The sequence below is a fragment of the Perna viridis genome, chromosome 7 (assembly GCF_037379345.1).
Source record: "Perna viridis isolate PV_CMFRI_1.1 ecotype Kerala chromosome 7, ASM3737934v1, whole genome shotgun sequence".
NCBI classification, from domain to species: domain Eukaryota; kingdom Metazoa; phylum Mollusca; class Bivalvia; order Mytilida; family Mytilidae; genus Perna; species Perna viridis.
In genome coordinates this window covers 23,819,613-23,841,007 of record NC_142451.1, presented here as the reverse complement: position 1 = coordinate 23,841,007, position 21,395 = coordinate 23,819,613, and the positions used below count along the sequence as shown (strand labels likewise).

The 21,395-nt window shown below is 32.1% G+C and overlaps 1 protein-coding gene across 2 annotated transcripts; it reads right to left on the bottom strand.

The window, feature by feature from the left end:
- Positions 1–2,134: 2,134 nt before the first annotated feature.
- Positions 2,135–19,746, bottom strand: LOC148611899 (O-acyltransferase like protein-like). 2 transcript variants are annotated; one of them, XM_088592887.1, is made up of 15 exons: positions 19,091–19,744; positions 17,133–17,320; positions 16,273–16,348; positions 15,536–15,629; positions 15,074–15,255; positions 12,593–12,760; positions 12,264–12,360; positions 10,911–11,003; positions 7,083–7,251; positions 6,456–6,535; positions 5,091–5,198; positions 4,225–4,348; positions 3,304–3,490; positions 2,803–2,945; positions 2,135–2,453 (listed from the first exon to the last, which is right to left on the bottom strand). In XM_088592887.1, exons 1-15 carry the CDS (start codon positions 19,596–19,598, stop codon positions 2,331–2,333), a joined length of 2,340 nt encoding a protein of 779 aa, XP_088449013.1. In that variant the 5' UTR covers positions 19,599–19,744; the 3' UTR covers positions 2,135–2,330. The 2 variants fall into 2 exon arrangements, with proteins under 2 accessions (XP_088449013.1, XP_088449014.1); XM_088592888.1 differs by lacking the exons at positions 2,135–2,453; positions 2,803–2,945 and adding an exon at positions 2,461–2,625 and having other exon boundaries at positions 19,091–19,746.
- Positions 19,747–21,395: the final 1,649 nt, after the last annotated feature.

Sequence of the window (21,395 nt, the reverse complement as noted above, 5' to 3'; positions counted from 1 at the left end):
CACTCTTAACCACTCTTAATCACTGTGACAAGAATGCAATGCTTATAATATTTGGTATACAACAAAACGCTTCCAACAATATCAGTTTTCCAAATTTATGGCAGACGTTTGAAGAAATTCTGGGTGTGCAAAATCATACACAGCCCACTATCTTCCGGCTACATCTATTGGAAACATGAACGACGCGGGCTACAAGCTGTGCCATACTAAGTACAATATTGGCCTAAAGAACGAAAGAAGGAGTTGTTATCGTACTTGTTTCACTGGACAAAACGAAAGCTTGAGCTACACCCCTTCCATCATTTTATCTGGTCATTTGTCCAAGTACCAAACTCAGCTGCACTTACCACAATGGAAAAATCTACGGTTCTTGCTATCAGAAATTCCAGTTATACCAACAACACTTCAATGCCGGTTGCTCTTTCTTCCCTTTACAAAACATGTCATCTGGACTTCAGATTCAACCCTTAATAACTGTACATTCCAATTCACAGGCCAGGATTGAGACGCATATCTTTCATCATGGTGGGCACTATGTTCTGTGGATACTACTCTGCAACATGACACACGTTCATTGTTGTTTACTTTTTGTTGTGTATTACGCAATAAGTTACTTTTCTGATGTACGCATTTTTACTTTTTAAGATGTTAGAATTTACGGGGATTATCCAATGTGAAGGCCCCAAATTAAGGTTATTTCTTAATGGAGATAAATTTTATGACAGTCAATATCCAAAAGGGAAAGGCCACCTTTGCATTAAGTTAGGCTCTTATGAAATATCATACATATGTAACAAAAAATTAATAACCTCAAATGCAAAATGCGCTTTTGTAAAATGAACAAGGCAATACCAAATTCGAAATCTTTTAGTTACACGAGAAAAGCCATCTTGCAAATCTCTACCGGTTCCACGCTCCCAGTTTTTAGTGGAGTCCGAGATGCTCATTTGCTTTTGTTCCTTTGTATGTATGGTTTTAGTTACTTCGTGTTCTTTGTTATAGATGTCTGTTTTCCATGTCTGGTCTTTGTCCCTGGATTACATCAGTTTGATTACCGTTATAACCTTGGTTCCCTTGATTATTCTTTCTATCTGAAGGAATCAATAGTGTTGATTATACGCAGACTTTGTTGATTTTTACCGATAGCTTCCGTGAAGCTCGTGACGTCACTAATACATGATCTATTGTCAAGTTTGTGTTTGCTCAAATTATAAAAATGATATAAATAATCAAACAGTTTTTTGACCGGCAACACGATTACTCTTCGGAAGTAACCATAACATTTTCCGAATAAATACTAGTCTTATAGCAGCAAATATCATCGTACGTCAATGTTTTCTGACATTGGTTTACATGTTGTGCCTCAATCTCTTATTATGTGTATTTTGGATTGAAATTATAGGAGAAAAATCCCCAAATTTGCGTTTTTTTCGGACACCGTAATCACCTACTTGTTTACTTTCACTTTACAAACCAACTTCGTGACGTCCCACCTCATTCGATCATGTAGGCGGCAATTGGCGCGGGAACCTTTATTAGGAATCATTTTTTTTTAATTTAGTTTTCATGAACATTTAACAAATTAGTTTCGATATTCAAGAATTTTATAATAACATATTCTTCTCCTTTAAATTACCCGCAAAAAAAGAAACGAACAAAGTATTAAAAATACACGCACAACCCAAAAAAAACACTGAAATAATACGGATGCAAAATGAAAGTTTACTTTCATATTCACAGTTTCAAATTCATAATATTAATGTCACAATCTCAACCTTTAATAAGCTAAAATATTTATTGTATGGTCATGTAATTTTAGAAAACATGATTTCATGTTTTTTTTTAAATTAAACACATATTTCGGCCCTGAATATATGTATAATATATATATATATATTCGTTTTTTGTCCTGTATGTACAGTATAAATTCATTGAAGTGCATAAATCCGAAAAGGAAAACCGGTAACGAGAATATACACCCTCAGAACAGATGCACATTTTTTCAAAAAATAGGTAAAGAATGTTCATCTGTTCTAGTAAATAATGAAGCGAATGAATGTATGAAACATTTATGAACCTTTTCAGTCATTTACAAAGGAGATTTAATAATACTTCTTTTATAAAAATGAACTAGTTTCTGCTGTCAAGTTTTATTCGTTTCGTTTAGTATTGCGTAACATTTTAATTCAAGTATTTATTTAAATTATTCATATGAATACAAAAATGTAGTTCAATTTCATTAAAACAACACATGGTATCCTGTTGATATATAACAGCAATGTGTTATGTCGTAATACCCAGACTTCATTTTCTCAAACTAGGATGAAACATCATTTCTTGTCGTTCCTTTTTAACAAGGCCTTTTCAAGTCCCATCATTGGTGCTTCAAACGCCATAGATGTTATAAAAGCTGCAGCATACGATAAAACTGTGTGACCAAGGAACTCATACACCTACAAAACGTTTAGAAGCCATATGAACTTATTGCAAAAAAAAAGCACTTTACTTCCTTTTAATATACGATTTCTCTATTTTATCATTGGGATAAAGACGTTCCTCTTGGGATATCTTGAAATACAAGTTGCTCCAAAATGCACTTTTCTTTTAGCATGTTACAGTCTAATCCTGAAATACAAAGAATTAAATAATCAATCAGGATTTATTTATAATGTAAAATAAACTGTGTAGCAATTAAGGAAGCATTCACAATGTGTCCATAAGCACAGTTTTGAATTTGTCTTGTTATCCCTAAAATGGGATCGGATTATATTGGGAAATTCCATATCCTGCAGGTACACTTACAATTTCTGTGTCTGTGAAGTGAATCACTCGACGACGGGTGAATATGTAATAATATATGATAACAGGGTGCACAAGATAGGCACAGTACGTCAGTCTACTGAGAGGTACAAAACCTTTCCATGATAATATAGTGTTGATAAAACCTACAAAGAAAGATATCCAGGTCATAATTAACTATTTGTTTATTTTGTTTATGCCAAACCCATATTTGTTAATGTACGATTACCATAAAAGCTGCAAACTCCGGATTTAAAGAGAAAATTGTACCCTAAATGAATGGTATGTTTTTGTTGGATTGTGATTATTAATAAACCTGCCAAATTAAGTTAGGTATAGAATAAGAAGGAGTGTATGTCATCGGACATGAAAGTGGAACGCATTTGTTCTCATTATACATATTAAATATGAGAGCTATTGACTTCGTTTGGCATAACTGTAATATCTGTATTAAGTTCCCGGATGCTTTTATCAGTAAGTGAATATAACTTGACAAAACAGTACCTCCAGATCCATGTACACATGAGAAGATAACCCAAGCCACTGCAGATCCCCATAATGTTCTGTGAACTGTGATATAAAACGAGGCTACATCACGTGACGGTTGATTACCGTTTGAATCATCATACACACCATACAAAACAGCACAACCCACTGTAGCTGCCACCAACCAACCGAGTAGATTCAGGTACTGAAAGACAAATAAAATATATAATTAATGCACATCTTCAAGTGCACTTGACCTATATCTATACTTTAATGGTTCATATTCGTTAATGTCTTTATATATTAATAAATAGCTATTCCATAAAATAGTACGTACAGCACAATGGAAGGAACTTAATATACTTGCTTTGTACAATACAGATGGAATAACACTACATATTAGAGACATTATGACATTAATCAAGGAGAGTGGGGCAAATCGGCAAGCGATTATGAAATTAAACAGATCCCCTACAACACCCTGCAGCTTTTTTTAAATTTATATGTGCAAGGAACATTAACCTTTTTACGCGAATTCACAAAGTTTAATAACGACTTACTAAGTGTATAGATCTTTAGTAAATGATGTATTGGTAGCAACATTACAGTGTTATGTGCATATTTGGAAATCCAGTTTGTGTAAGTTCTCGATATTCTTTTTCATATACATTATGCATCATTAATATTCAAATTCAGACTTTTAAATAAATTTGTACACTATATTAGTAGTCAAAATTATTCAGACCATTCCGGTAAAAAAGGCAAAGTGAAGACAAGACAATACACCACTTTACATTCCTATTCGCATGGTTCTGAAGTTTTTCTCATTATTTATTAAGGTTTTTAACTTTCCCATGCCATAATTAGTATTTGACCTGTCTCCTAGAAAAAATCTCAGTACTGGAAACAAAGCTTTTATGCCTTGTTATTTATGATTACCTTATTTATCTTCAACTTCAGATTAGTTCTGTAGAGTATATATCCAGTAAGTATTCCAACTAGGTACGGACCCATTCTATAATATGACCGGAAATACATCTTTGACCAGTTTGTCATATCACCACTACAACAGTAAAACAGCAATTCTAATAATATGACAGGATGTTCGTGTCATATCACATTCCATCAAAATAATTACAATTCTTAGAGTATGACCGAACTTTTTGACCAGTGTGTTATATCGCAATCTTACCAATTTTGTAGTATTAGTTTGTGTATCATATCTCCACAACCACAAAATAATAATTGCATTAATAAAAAAAGTAGTAATAAACTAGAAAAAATTATTTATCTTTGTGGTAAAATACATTTCAGACATCTGTCTACACCAGGGGTAAACCAAATTCATGTACTTCACCATGAAAATATATTTGATGCTTAAAACTAATAATCGAATTCCATCATCACTTCAAAACTTCGCTTTGTTTTCGTACCATTAAATATCTTAACATATATAAAACCCTTGATGTCAGTCATGAGAAATCTTGATATAAAGATATAGAAAGTTGCTTTTTGGCTATCGCCGTTAAGTGACATCAGTGTTTTTGTGCTTTAAGTTGGTGAATGATAGTTAGAAAATGTCGCCATGCTTCATACAGAATGGAGGTTTGCATACTAAATATATTGTAGGTATCTAACACCACCTTGATGAAAAACTATATAAAAGAACTAACATGATTTCATACAAAATAGATTTAAACTTGTCTGATGTCACAGTGTCACAATTAGATAATCCAAAATTAACTTTACGAAAAATGTGTCCGCCTGTTTTGATTTACTAATTATTGAAGATATGGATGTCTCACCCATGAAATGTTGACATCGGAATGTCCCATTTGGTTGCCATTACTCCTGTTACTATCCACGTTCCAGTCAAAGAGGCTAGGATAGCCATATATCCTATTATTGGCATACTGAAATAAGCTTAGTAATATCATGCTGTCATGCAAAAATGGAATAAAGAATGCTAGATAAGGTGGACGAGACTGGAATACGTAAAGCCTTGGGGATAATGTATTTTTACAAAAGTTCGTTTGCGGGTTTTTTTTTTTTAATTTTCCCTTTCTTTACCAAATTCATTAGGTGATATTAAGAAAAAAAAACAATGTATTTCACGTGACTAAAATATCATTAATTGAAATTAAAACTTTTTGCTTTAAAGATAATGATAAAAACGATTCATGATAAACATGATATTTCATTTTGATATTGATTTTGTTTTATTTTTGCTGTAGCATTATTGACTTTGTATTCATCTATGGAAGAATAATCAAGGGAATCAAGGTTATAGAGGTAATCTAAAGAATGTAATCCAGGGACAAAGACCAGACATGGAAGAGTAATCAAGGGAATCAAGGTTGTAGAGGTAATCAAAAGAAAGTAATCCAGGGACAAAGACCAGACATGGAAGAGTAATCAAGGGGATCAAGGTTATAGAGGTAATCTAAAGAATGTAATCCAGGGACAAAGACCAGACATGGAAAACATACATACACAACAAAGAACATAAAGTAACTAAAATCTAACATACAAAGTAACAAAAGCAAATGAGCAACTCGGACCACTAAAAATGGGAGCACCTGCGTATGGAGTTTTCATATCACAATTCAAACGCTATGCAAGAGCTGGCTGTAACAATATACACTTTTTGTATCGCGCTATACTTCTTATAAATAGGCTTCTGCAACAGGGTTATGTTGCTACATGGTTCAAGTCATCACTACAGAAGTTTCATGGTCGTCATCATGAACTCGAGGATCATTACGATGTATCTATCTGCATCATAAGAACCAATTTGCTCAATGTGTCATAGTTTTCCTTTCCTCTTTCGTCTGCCTCGGACTTCACTATTTATGAGCAGCTCTTTATGAGAAGTCTTACCTTACCAGTGCACCTACAATGTAGTCCATGCTCCCAGTTTTAAGTGGAGTCCGAATTGTTCATTTACTTTTGTTGCTTTGTACGTATTATTTTGAATGTTTTAGAATCTTTGTTGTGAATGTCTATTTTTCATGTCTGGTCTTATACCCTGGATTACAGTGCATGGGATACCGCAAGAATCTTGATCTCTTCACTACTTTATTGAATAATTCTTGTTAAGAATTACTGATCATATGATAAATAACAAAATATTTTCCGTAAAGAAGTATAATTGTCAGTCGAGAACTTACAAATATAAAGGAACGATGATCAACGGACTTAGTACGAAGAACTGCATATCATTTGCTAAGTACCAGGAGTGAGCAAAACACTAAAATACATTAAAAGACTATACTTAAAATTTCATGATAACTTAATTCAACATATGGCGCGTTATAATTGTTTTCGCTTTAAGTTCAATTTTGCATTTCAAAACTGAACTGAATAAATAACGCAACCACTTCGCAAGATTTGGACAATCTTTTCCACTTTTGTTTGGTAACTGTAATAAGTTGGGTTTTTAAGCCATGTCGAATTTCGTATTCACATCTAAGAATAATAATATGTATTCAAGTTCTTTAAAAAAAGGGCGCAGATGGTGCAATGAAATCTATATTAAGGATTAGTTGTAAAGAAAAATGTAAACCAGTTCTATACAATTAGAACATACAAAAAATTGCCTTATTAACACTTCAAGCAGTGGGCAAATATAATCTAGAAAATTAACAGCTTATTGGGAACTACAGAGAGAAGTTTTATTCGAATTCAACTTAACTCATTAAATAAATGAAAATGTAATTATCTGTGGGAGAAGATAGAAAGAAAGAAATTAAAAAAAAAATACAAGTTCGTACTAGAAATGCATTGGTACACATTACCATTTTATCTACATCTTCCACAAAGTTATTGACATAAAGAAGATTATAGAACCATCCATTCTTACAGTAGTTATACTCTACACCATCTCTCTTCCATACTGGTCCACTTCCGGCATATGGGAGCAAGGCTATATGCACCATCATGATCAACATGTAAGGAGGAGTCAGTCTGAAAATGAACAATTAAAATGGGTGAAGCTAATGTTAATATGTAATAGTAATAATAATAATACTTTATTTCAAGAGGAGTACACATTTAGTAAATACACTAACCTTCTCTGATGCCCTCAAAAATGAACAAATACAAAAATTCAATCATACATTTTTTTTAATTCACACTTACATACAGTCACGTCATGAAAATCTTTTGTAGAGTTGAGTTTTCGTTCTTATAATAGAAAAGCTACCTTTCATTATCAATAAGAATTGTTATCAGATATATCCTTTAATTTATAAGAGAGATACGATGGTGCTTCATTTCTTATACTTTTAAAAATTAGAAAAAAATTCTGATATATCATCATAACTGTCAATCATTCAAGATGTTCAAACAAGGACGCAGATGGTGCAATGATAGGATCAGTCATGCAGCCCTTTTTGTAGTTTTAAAATAGTCTTCAGATTTTTTTTACTATAGCTTCCTCAAATTACTAGACAATAGTCAATAAGAGGTAAAATATAACCTGAATAAAAAAGTTTCCTTGAACTAAGATTTAAATAAATAAATACATGAATACATAATGGATATTTTTAGACAAACATCTTCTATCTGCTTGACCAGTATAGTCGAGGATCTATCATCACTCCTTGCAACTTCTCATAATTGGATATTTGAATAATATTAGAGTTTATTGTAAACGAGAGAACATCACTTTGTGTTAATAGTTTCTAACTGGTTCCAATTAACATACACTTTGTTTTAGATCAGTTTATAAACTTCTTATTACTTTCGCACCATTTCTCTATTTCTATTAGGTATTTCTTGTATTTTAGGTTTTAGTTCGACAATACTTTCGAATCTAATTTGGAAAATAGAACTAGGTAAGTTCTAAAAGGGATTGGTATATCCAATAATACTCCTAATAAAATATGGTATACCTCAAGGATCAATTCTTGGTCCCCGTTTGTTTATTTTATACATCAATGACATACTTCAGATAAAAAAGTAATACTGATCTTCTTGCTGATGATTCAATAATTTGTTTATCTGGAAAAGGTATCCTTTTTTGTTAAGGTCATATAACTCTTATTTTTGCTTAGGTGTAGAATGGTCAACATCATCAAATGCTTTTGTTCAAATATAGGAGAATTACAATATTAATGTTCCCGTCCTTTAGAAATTCATTAACTATATTGATCAATGACGTCTATCATGAATGACCAGGCCTAAAACCTGATTGGGAAGGGTGAATTAATTTAAATTTAGAGAGATAATCATAAAAATGGGAGTGAACATGGGGCTCAATTAGTTTTAAGACAGTTGGTAAAACCGATGTTGGTCTATAATCTGTTCAAAGTGCACGATCACCAGCTTTAAAAAATGGTGTCACATTTGGAAACTATCTGGAAAAGTGCAAGTATCTATTATTCTGTTAAAAATACATGTTAGAGATGATGCAATAATATGGACACTTATTTTAAGGACCAATGCTGTCTTTTCCTGAAGACTTAGTTACATCTAGTTTATCATTGTTTATTAAATAGTAGTAACAAAGCAAGAATTGTTAAATACGGAATACCGAAGTTTTCATTTATTATTTTTTTCCTGCACAAAACATTTCAAGTTAAGCCACGTAGATGGGTTTAATTATGTTTTAGGACTAGCATCTCTTAAGGTTTGAACACATGCCATGAAAAATTCACTAAATTCATTTGTCATGGCATTTTTTCCAGTTGTCCGAATACCTTCTTTGACAGTCAGTTTGTCTTACATGGATTGATGGATTTAGACTTTGAATACACTTCCATAGACATTTTAAATTCTCTGAATCTATTACCATGTTACCATGGTTTTTTTTCTTAGACTTTTCAATTATATGCAAAACTCTATTTCTTCAGAATCTATATTTCGAATGTAATATTTATCTCTCATTTTTGCTGGCAAATTTTACATGACTAGTATACAACTCTGGTTTTTTATCTCATTTGATCCTCTATGTTACAAAAAATGTATTTCAGGAGCAGGTTTGTTAATGACGTTATGAAAGATATCATACAATAAGTTAATAGCCTTTGCTATATCACTTTCAAATTCAACTAAAAAAAAAACATCTATATAAGTCATTTAAAATGCATTTTCATTAAAATTTGTAAAATTCCTATATTACCATGAAAATGTTTTCTACTTTCTTCTTTTATTTTTTCTGTTCTAGATATACAAATAAGACAATGATCCTTTAATCCGTTTTTTTTTTTATCAAATGTGATTTTATAACCGTATCTTTGTTTGTAACATAGATATGATCAGTTTTGGAAGTTTCTGTAACCATTGTTGGTTCTTTCATGAATATTTGAAGACCAAAAGTCTCTAATATACTTATCCATCTGGATTGTAATTTATCAGGTAATGGGAAGTCCATCTCAAAATCACCAGTCAAAATAATGTCAAACTTCGATAAAGTGGCAGTTGACAATTCATTTTTGAAGTAATCAAACCACTGTACAAGTGATTGTAGAGGCCTATATACAAAATATAGTAAAAATAGTATTCTGTGACTATGCTTAACTTCAAACCAAACTGTTTCGAGATTTGAAATTTCAAACCTTTGCTTCCTTTAATATTTAACCTTTCAGAAAAATAAATAGCCCAATCACCACCTCCATGAGTGGTTCTGTCTTTTCTATTCAATGTATAACCTGGGATATCAAATTTGTACTTAGGTATTTTATTTGTCAGAAAAGTTTCAGATCTTAATTGATTTAAGACTATTAAATTCATGTGGATTTTACCTCTTATCAGTAATTATACAAATGACTGAGTGTTTTATGGATGTACATACATACATACATACACGCAAGATGATGTGATAATGAGATACTAGTAAGTAAAAAACATGAGTACACAGTAAAAAATCATTTTGACCACAAGGATACAAATATCATGACATGATCAAAACAAGCATCATTTGTACAATTATCTAAGTCATCTGTTTATTAAAATAGTTTTACATTTCCTTATTGCTCTGATGTTTCTAATGCAATGCAATCAACAGTTTTTGGGATAGATTCTGAGATAGTTATATTACCAAAAACTATAGGTGTTTTCCCATTAATGCATAAACGATTGCTTTTTTCACAATAAGTCATAAAACTACGAAGGTTTCTTTTTAGATTACTCTTAAGTTTTGATAACTGCTGTCTCAGCAAACTCATATAATTTCACACAAGAACAAGAAACATTACTGCATCCTGAGCAAATACTTTGAAAAAAAACTTCTTTGTCTACGTATGTGTGTCTTGTGTACTCCTAGAAAACGTATAAATGACCCTGGAACAACATATTACGTAGACAAAGTATTTCTCCAAGAGAAGAACAGATATTAAAATGTTGAAAAAATATATATTAATAACAATGTAGTTATAGCTATGCACATTTTTTCCTATGCTCCCTGAAAAAAAATACAATAATAAAAAAGTGTTCCTCTTGAATACGACGGTAACTAAATCTGTGTATAATGTCACTTTGTAAGATAAGAATAAAGACAATGCTAGTGCTTTCAAATGTCAAACATAATGTGTCACCAGGCAAAAAAAGTTTTAACCCTCCGAACGAAACAGTTAGCAATAAATGACTTACATCTTTTTTTTAAAGAAAATAGTGATACATACCTCCAGAATCTATGAAAATAGTACATTCCCCATTTTACCCGTCCACCAGTCTTGTTCATTTCTTTCAGAGTCAAGAATGTCAACAAGGTACCACTGTAAAACGAAAGGAAAACCCACACTGATATATGGTATCTAACAGGAATATCTACTGTCTTATCATCCGCATTTTGTATTAATTATATTGCAAAGAACCATGATCCCATTTGATTTTAGTCATGTTTAAAGGGAGAGATCAAGCGTAGTTATATTTTTTTCTTTCAAAACAAATAATGCTTAATAAGATAATGTTGATAAAATTCTGCCTTGCAAGCAACGGTTTATATTGATTTATATCAAATCATATTGATGGAGTTTGCAAATATATATATATATATATATATATATATATAGAAGGGTCTGAAAAATTCCCAACGATATTAGAACTGTCAAATTTGCGAAGCAAATTTTTGTCGTCCCCTCCGCGGGACTCGAACTCGTACCGCTGTGACATCTATGGCAACACCGCCTGCACTAAGTCCAGCGCCCTAGACCACTCGGCCAGCTAGGCTATATAAAAAATATAGCTTTCGCTGGCCGGGTGATTCCTCCTCGTAGGATTACTCTAGGGCTGTAACTTAGTACACGATGTATGGTAGTACGGGACAGTTCATCTAGGTGTTATTATGTAGGATAGAGGATCAAATTAATGATGCATGTCAAAACAAATCAATATTATACAACGTCTCAGAATGTGACGACTTTATTCTCTACACTGCTCCATCGGATCAAATTGATACAGGGAAGATAACGTAAAATGAAATCACCCATATATGGCCAAATACCTCTAATGAACTTTGAATCAGAACTTTGAGTCAGACAAAAAAGTAGTACTACACAGACAGAATAACGTAACTGCTTTTTTGAAGTAGTGTGCATATATCATCACCACTAGAAACCTAGACTGAAGTGTATTTCTAAGACTTGACAATGTTTAGGAAACATAACCAAAGACAAATTGTTTAGATAAAAGATAAACTTGAAAGAACATTTTGGAAAGTGAAACAATGCAAGTTTCTTGGATAATTTGGTGCAAGGAGGAAGCATTAAAACTTTCAATGGATAAAGAGAAATATTAGAAAAATGAATCACTCTTCCCACTCCAATATTTTGACTAGAGTATTAGAAGTCTATCCCGTTCGATTTCAGTGGTCTCTTATATCCATATTAGCGATAGAGTCAAAGCTACAACACAAAATATGAGAATGGTGGTATATGAAATGAAAATTACATGACTATCCCCATCTGACATAGTTTTTAACTACATTTCATTTCTTACAATTATTATCTAAAAGCATTTTAATATGGTTTCAATACCTCAAGACGAAAAACGTGTCCACAGAAAGATACGCATTTGCAACCACAGGAAACGTTACTCTGCTCAGCATTTCAGGCAGAAAAGTTGTAATATTATCTGAGAGAAATAATAAAAAGGTTATATGCACTTATATGCATAAATAAGTGGTACCAACGATGTTTGGATGCATCTCTTTTATCACAAATATTAAGCATTCTAGATTTTTCTTCATTGACATGAAAACCTATACTCTCACTGCTTGAAATATTTTGTTTGTTGTTATATATGAGGAAATTGATATCATATTCATACAAATATTCCATTTTTAATATCATTAAAGATAACATACCTGCATCTTGTAGTGCAATGGCATATGTATGTCCAAGTATAACCCACAACATCGATATAAATCTTATCCCATTTACACAGGTAAGGGAACCTCCTACTTGCGTTGTATTTAAGAGTTTGGCCCCATTAGTGTAGACAGAAAATGATAAAAGTGTCTTTCCAAATAGTCCTGAAATACATTAATTTGCTTATTAGGGCAGTGTTTATCTCACAACTACAATAAATGTGTGTATTAATATATACACGGACACTCGTCCAAACCGAACCTTTTAGAATTTGTACTATTTAGACTGGTGTATGGATAAACCAGGTTTATTGCTTGTTTTGCTTCCTATTGAATAGAAATTGGATGAAATTTGGCAAAATACTATATTCAAAGTTACACTTTATACTAGTTAATATATTAGATTTGTAATTTACAAGAAAACAAAGGTGGGCTTAAAAATAATGTCTCTCCAATATGTATGTTGTGCTAAAGTTGTAATTTTGTACATGTTATAACATGTACAAAAATTCCATACATATTATAACTTGTACAACCTAAAAATACAAGATTTAACATGAAAAAAAATGTATAGTTACAAAATATATACAAGATTCATTTATATTTTGACTTTTTGCTGCAAGTTTTTGACATATGACACCTGGAGTTGCACATCAATTTCATTTCTTTTCACTTACACCTTCCATTCTTACAGTCTTTATTCTTGAAATTACAATTTTGCAGTTGTCACTGCCCTCACTTAATGACAACTTACTTACAATCTTTCTCACACTACATTCATTTATTGTTGCATTTGGAAGACCTTTAATCTGGTTTCGACTCACATGTATACCTTTTAATATTCAACCTTTGTTCCTATCTTATACGACACATGTTCATTAATTTCAAGTAGTACAACATCTCTTATATTTCTAATGTCACTTTGGCTCTTATATACGGAAAGATTAGGCAATTTTACATTATCACAAATATAAAGGACAGTAAGTGTTCTATTTATGTTTTTTTGTGTAATCTGTCAGTTTGTAGTTTTTGCCCTGATAATGTTCATCTTCTAGCTCTCTTTATAGCAGGATTCACTCTTAGGAAGGGCTCTTTTACGGGGTCTAGACTGATTATCACAAGGTTCAAATGCCGTAACAAATGCCTTTAGAAAATTGATTTCTGGAGGCTCTGATTTAACATTGTGTGTCTCGGCAGGTTCATCGGTCGAATGTGGTTATCAACCTACATCTTAACTAACTTGTGTCCTAATAATTTCAACTCTACAAGCTCTTTTTTTATTAACTTCACCTTGTAGAACTCCACCCACAAAAAGGATTAAACAATGCTCAGGAATTACTTTGTTTATTAAAGATCATCATATAGTTTACCCTTTAGTGTGTTTTTTTAAAAGTTAATACGTTTAAAAAAGAAATGTTTGTGTATATCTTTTTCTATTGTTATAATTAAGTTCTTTTATACCTATCATTTATCAATTTTATCATATTTCTATCTGTTTTATATGCCCATACTTCAAATGTTAAAAGATTCATTTCAGTATTGTGCAAGTTTAAAGAATAATCAAGGAACCAATGTTATAGCGGTAACATGGAAATTGAAAACATTCTATGGCAATTTTTTGTACATGTTATAACATGTACAAAATTACAACTTGTACACAACATATACATAAATGTATACACAACATACACACAATGTAAAAAAGTGGGATTCAACCATATGCCCCTTCAACTATATATATATGAGTGTTTATGCAATATAAAAACTTTATTATTATAGCTATCTTAAAATAGACCTACTAAAATTAACACCAAAAATTACATAGAATATATAGGATGGAGAATGGGGTTTGGGTGGAATTATTTTTTTTCCATCAATATAGATATTTTGCCTTTGTCAATAATTCCCCTTTATTGATTGACAGCAATTATATCTATGGTGCTCTTAATTTTCAACACATGTCAATTGTAACATCTGCAGTCACTCTTGACGATTCACAAACAACGAGGATCCGTAGAAATTTTTACTAAGAGAAATCGAGGGAACCAAGGTTATAGCGGTAATCAAAAGAATGTAATCCAGGGACAAAGACCAGACATTGAAAACAGACATACACAACAAAGAACATAAAGTATCTAATTCATATATACAAAGTAACAAAGCAAATGAGCAACTCGGACTCCATTGAAAACTGGAAGCATGGACCAGGTGCACCGGTAGGGTAAGTGTCCTCTCTTCTCTGAGTTAAGAATGATTAAAGGAAATTTAATAACGCGGTTAATGACATAAAGACATTTACTTTTCATCTAAATTCAAATTTACTTATAATTGTTAACGTTAATATAATGTTCAGGTCATCACGCATTACCATTTAAAAAAAAAAACAACGCAATTGTACAATAATTCATAATTTTCACGATCTCGCACACACATATGTGCATGTACCACTTTATGCCAACTGTTTTCCAGTGAACTTACCAGGTTCGTATGTAATCTCTCTTGCTCTGTCGGTAATCAGTGGAACTTTTTCGTCAGCTTCCATTGCATCGTTTTCTAGAGACTTTTGTATTGCATTTCTATGCCAATTTGGCCATTGAACTAGTGCCAGATCATAAACCGTCCCAGCGGCCATTAAAGATATAAAAAATGCTAACACAATTCTGAAAATAAATGTTCAATTGTTTTTTTTCAAACGAGTGCTCCCAAAATTTTAAAACTAAATACAATGGTATATGGTGTTATATTATTTATGTTTTGAGTTTGATGTATTAATACATATTGCAAAACTTAAACGGATACATATGAAAACATAACAATTTAGCTTTTCAAGTAGACAATGTCGGTTCGTATTATACTTCATTATTCTCTTAGTATGATATCATCATGTAAATGGCAACAAACAAAATATATTTTATCAATTCACAACCAGTATAAACTTACATAACAATAATAGCCCTAGTATCATAGGGCCTGTCTGGCTCTTGACATATTGCTTCATACGCCGTGAAGACATTGTTTGTTCGATTTGTTATTGCTAGAATAGTATTACAATAGAATTAAAAATCACATTAAGTATTAATCGTATGACATTAAGACACTGTCTACGGTAGAAATAAAGCATGGTGTAGAAAACCATACCGAACTAACGATGTTTTCTGTTTGGTGTACGTATACTATTTTTGTACAGTCCTTTCTTTATTTAGTTTTGTATATTTGAGGGGAAAATACATTCATCTACTAAAGAAGCCAAATTGAAAACGACAACTATTAAATAGTACCAAGTTCATACACAATATAAATAAGTGAAACAATCCAATGCAAAATTATTACTAGTAAGAAGGTTTAAACATGTTTTTTTTTAATAATAAATAAAAGTGAATTTAGTGGATTTTAGACATGCATGAATCTCGATTTTTTTTTTAAATAATGACTGCTACTTAAGAAAACAAACGTCAATGTAACATATTAAATTCAGAACTAAAAAAAAAAAACAAGTATTCAGCTTTTAGAAACAAGAAGTGTAATTTATTGCTTGTATACTGGACCATTGCATCATCCTGCTCTTTGTATTCTGTAGTAAAATTGATCCCACATTAACATTCACAATTATGTGTTATTTTCACGCAGACCAATGGTTTGTGTTTTTGTTTAGACTTAGAAGCCAGAATATTAATTACCTGCATCTACAATTTCAACTGCATCTTGTTCTGAACAGCTGTCTGGTAAACAAACTCCTATTTTTATTGTTGTTCGCTGAAACAGAAAAAAATGATGTCAATATTAAACGCGAACTTGTTTTATTCTTACATTATTGTAAAAACAGAAACATTTTGAAGCCTTACATTAAGATAACCCGATGTCAACATTGTACACCATGCTAACAGTACACATGTACATTAAAAGAAATACAAGAAAAGAAAAAAAACTGCAAAATGTATTACTTCTATTTTATGTATTATAAACAAACAGTACAACGTCTTGAAAAACATTTATACCTTTAAAAAATAATAATAGGATAATTAATTGTAAAGAGTGAATAACCAAAATATTATCACGAGTGCCGAAGAACGCATAGATTAAACGAGTGTGCGGAACTTGTTCCACACACGAGTTAAATCCTCAAGTGTTCTTGGCACGAGTGATAATATTTTGGTTATTAACGATAACCAATTGATTATCCTATTTATTATATAGATTTTCCTCATAATTCATCGATAAACTCAACACGGATTTTAAATACTGTGCTTGGTGGGTTTATATCAAAGTTGTGACGTTTTGGCGGGAGAAAGTCCGAGAGTGAAATTATCCAATGTTTTCATAGTGTGAATTATCGAAATGTATTACACTGGGAACATTTGACAAAACACTGTTATCCGTATAATGACTTATAGTGTTGTTGTGTAAGTATTTAGTCAAAGTAACAGTTGAAACTGAATTGTACTTTACAAGGAACAAAATGAGGATCATTTTGGAAAACATATCATGTTGTTACGAAAACACTGACCACCCATTAAATATTTAGAGGATAAAGAATTACCGTTGGAATGATTGTAGAAATTGGAATTAAGTTTTCAACAGATATAAGACAGTATTCTCCACTAAATGAATAAGTAATGCCTTCAAATTTAGAAATGCCTTTGGTACTGACGCATTCCTGGTAATCACCTAACCATACAAATCCACCATTTAAAAGGTTTGCTGGTGGCTTCCCTGCAGCATCCAACACTGGAACAAATGATGTTATTTGAACTTTGTAAATATCCTTTTCTAGTTTATTATGCGAATGGAGGACATTTATTATTTTAATAGATCAAAATGCATTTTATTGTGACTATATACTGTAAAATACCTTGAAGGATTCTTTTAATGTCACATGATCTAAGGTAAAGGTTTTGAAGCTTTATAAAAATGTTCTGTATGCAACTAAAAATATCCTAGTGGTGCCTAAGTATATTTTTGCACTTTTTGATGATGGCTGATATTTCGCATGAGCACGAGCGTATATTTGTTGTTGAAAAATATAAGTTATAGTTTAGCACAATAGTAATGTTTTTAAAAGAATCGGTTGGTCCAAATTACATAAATATAGTCTATATTTATAAATTTACATAGCAATATCTGATATGCTGTAGGTGAAAGATAATGATATTACTCATATTGATATTGTGACATTTTAATGTTATCGAAGAAGGAATACCGTAAGTACGAACGTAAGTGAATTCGTAGAAAAAACTCTTTCCAGTATTCTTCATTAGTAAAAAAAATACCTGCATAATTATGTTTATCGACTCCCAAGGCAAGCTTTTTTTCTTTTTTGATTACATATTATTTCAAAGATCAGTTGTTCAAAGACACCATGACGTTTGGTTGTTGCTAATGATTTGAAGGAAGTGGTTATTTATTCTTAGTATTGTATATGGCCCTATACCTTTAAAGAACTTTAAACTGTGTCAGACAAAAAAGTAGTACTACCCATACACAATATTGCATCTACTTTTAAGAATTAGTGCACAGATAAATATTATCTACTCGAGAAACATAGACTGAAGTGTATCTGAGACTTTACAATGAAACTGTTTGACTAATCACATTCCAAATTGAACACAAAATAGAAAGGAAATTTTGGAAAGTGAAAACATTGCAAGTTTCTTTTGTTATTTGTTGGCATGGAGGAGGACACCTTCCCTCTAGTAACGAAAAAAAAAATAAATAAAAGCAACCAATCACAAATACTCCCTCGATATTTTACCTAGATTGCTGGAATTACATCCCGGTCAATTTGAGTGGTTCATTATATCCAGATAAATAATATGGTCCAAGCTAACTGATTTGTTCAACGGGTCATAGTTTTCCCTTTTTCCCTTCCTATTTAGTCTACCCTGGATTTGACTTTTTATGAGCAGGTGTTTCTAGAAAAGCAGAGGACGCTTATCCTACTGGTGCACCTTGTCCATGCTCATCATTGTCCTTTGGTTGCTTTGTATGTATTATTTTGGTTGTTTTTATTTATTTGTTGTGTGTTTCGTATTCCATGTCTGGTCCTTGTCCCTGGATTTCATTCTTTTCCGTTAGAATCTTAGTTCCATTGATTTCTTTAACATATTTGAGCCGTCTGTCTGAAAACGCAAAACAAATTCTACATGAAACACATTTCATTCATTCACCAACACGAAGGTTAGAAACGTCATAACAAAAAAAATATGTACAATGTAACAGAAACAATTCCTCTGAGTAGTACAATTTCCCGGCCTTTTGTGTACAATTGTATCTGCAGTACATTATTTTCGTACTAAAATACTCTGACCATAATATACAAAAATATCAAAAAAACATAAATCGTAATAAAATCTTTCAATTCTTAAGGATGGTCTGCATTTGATTACTGCTATCAATGACATATTTTATTCAATTTTAGAATGAAAAACATAACAGCAATGGACAATTCTCAGATATTTCATAATCAGTAAAAAAATGCATTAAACAAATATTACTCACTCTTTAAGGCCCAAAACTGTTGTGTATTGATCCCGTTCATGACTCCTGATGTCTGTATCTGGCATAATTTTGATACTTGTTGTGGTTCTGCAGTAGGTTTAATATTAGGTTGTGTTGAATTACCTCCCGTTGTTTCGGATGTATCTCCAGTATATTGAGTTGTCATGGTTACCTCTGGTAATGTTGTTGAGTTAATCGGTTGTGGGAACGCACTTGTAGAGATCGCCGGTTTAAGTGTTACATTTCCGGCGAATTCGGCAGCCATATTTTCTAAACTCTCATATTTCTGCTCAGGGTTGATAAACGAGTACAAGGAATTGAAATTAGTGCTTTCTGTGATGATTTTAACTAGATTAGAGTATTCCTTTAGGGAATTCTTTATGTTAAATTCACTCTCTTCCATGAGGTTATGTGCATGAATAAACATGTGAAAGTAACCTTCATCTTTTTTCATACTTAAAGTTATTCCAAACAGATTGAGTGAAACTAAAATCCAATTCAAATTCATATTTAAATATCAGATCTTCGTATCGTAATAAGATTTTACAAACAATGCTCCCAAGCGTCCAAATCTCTAAATCCAAGAACAAAAGCTTTACTTAGTGTGCATTGATTACAACCAGTCAATTCAAATGTTTATTAATGTTAAATAACAATATATGTAGTATGACCATATTTAATGATAACATCGTTTGATAAAAGTAGACACTAGATAATTCATAATGAAATTTAAGATATGTTGTTTGGATTAGAAACTGAGTCATTAAGTCATTAAGTGGTATTAAAACAATACGTAGATTCATATCAGTAAACATAACTAAGCATTATCTACATCTTGATATTAGACACTGATTAAAAGAGTAATCAAGGGAACCAAGCGTATAGCGGTAATCAAAGGAATGTAACCCAGGGACAAAGACAAGACATAGAAAACAGACATACACAACAAAGAACATAAAGTAACTAAAATCACACATACAAAGTAACAAAAGCAAATGAGCAATTCGGACTCCACTAAAAACTGGGAAAATGGACCAGGTGCACCGGTAGGGTAAGCGTCCTCTGCGGAGTTGCTAATAAAAAGTCAAGTCCGGGGTGGACAAACGAGGAAAGGAAAACTATGACCCGTTGAATAAATCAGTTTTCATGGTACAGATGGATACATTATAACGATCCACGAATTCATGATGACGACCATAAAACTTCTGTAGTGATGGCTTCAATCTTGTAGCAACATAACCCTGTTCAAGAAGCCTATTTGTTAGAGTTCTAGCGTGATACAAAAAGTCTGCGTAGTTTCGGCAAGCTCTGGCATAACGTATGAGTTGTGATATGAACACTCCATACGCAGGTGTTGAAGGGATGTTGCCACAGATGAAAGGAAAGTCGGATATCTGAATGAAAAGTCATCACGTTTGTCGTAAAGTTTGGTCACTAGTTTTCCTTTACCATCGATTTCTAAGTGTAGGTCAAGATATGAGGCTGACTTCACAGTGTCTGTAGTATCCTTTATCTCAAGTTCTTTTGGGTAGATGTGATGGATCAAATCCCCGAAATTAGAATTGTTTAAAGATAATACGTCATCTATATAGCGGAAACTGAGATTGAATGACCTAGCCAAACGATATTCTTTCTTTCTTATCAGATCAGCTATAAAGTCAGCCTCATAAGAGTAAAGGAATAGGTCAGCATGTAAATGAGCACAATTTGTTCCCATTGAAATGCCGATCGTTTGTTGGAAAACACGTCCACCACACTGGACAAATATGTTGTCGATTAAAAATTCCAGCATTTTGTAAACATATTCCTCTGTCTATTTGAAAGATGATTTGGAATTATTTCTTACAAAGTATGAGGAATCTTTACCAAGAACTATGTATTTGTATCTCTGTGTACCATCTTTTTTGGAAAAAACAACGATGTATAATGTTAATAAGATGGGATTTTAACTGAGTATGGGGAATAGAAGTGTACAGTGTTGAAAAATCATAGGTTTTAATGCTATTATATTCAGATAATAGTCTTGAACTAATTGTCTCCAAAAGATCTTTCGAATTTTTCAGAAAATTAAGAAATGAGAGTCTCAGGCCTAAATGGTTAGCATTTTACTCTCCAATTACCTTGCAATAAGTATTCACAAAACGCAACGTTCTCACAATTTTTGAACACCACTTCCAATTTACCATACTATGTAAGAATCAAGCAATGGGTGGCACTTCTCAATATGGTCTTTTCTGCCTCAACTATATTCAAGACATCTAGAAAACGACTGAAAAATATTTATCCTGAAACATCTGTGACAAAG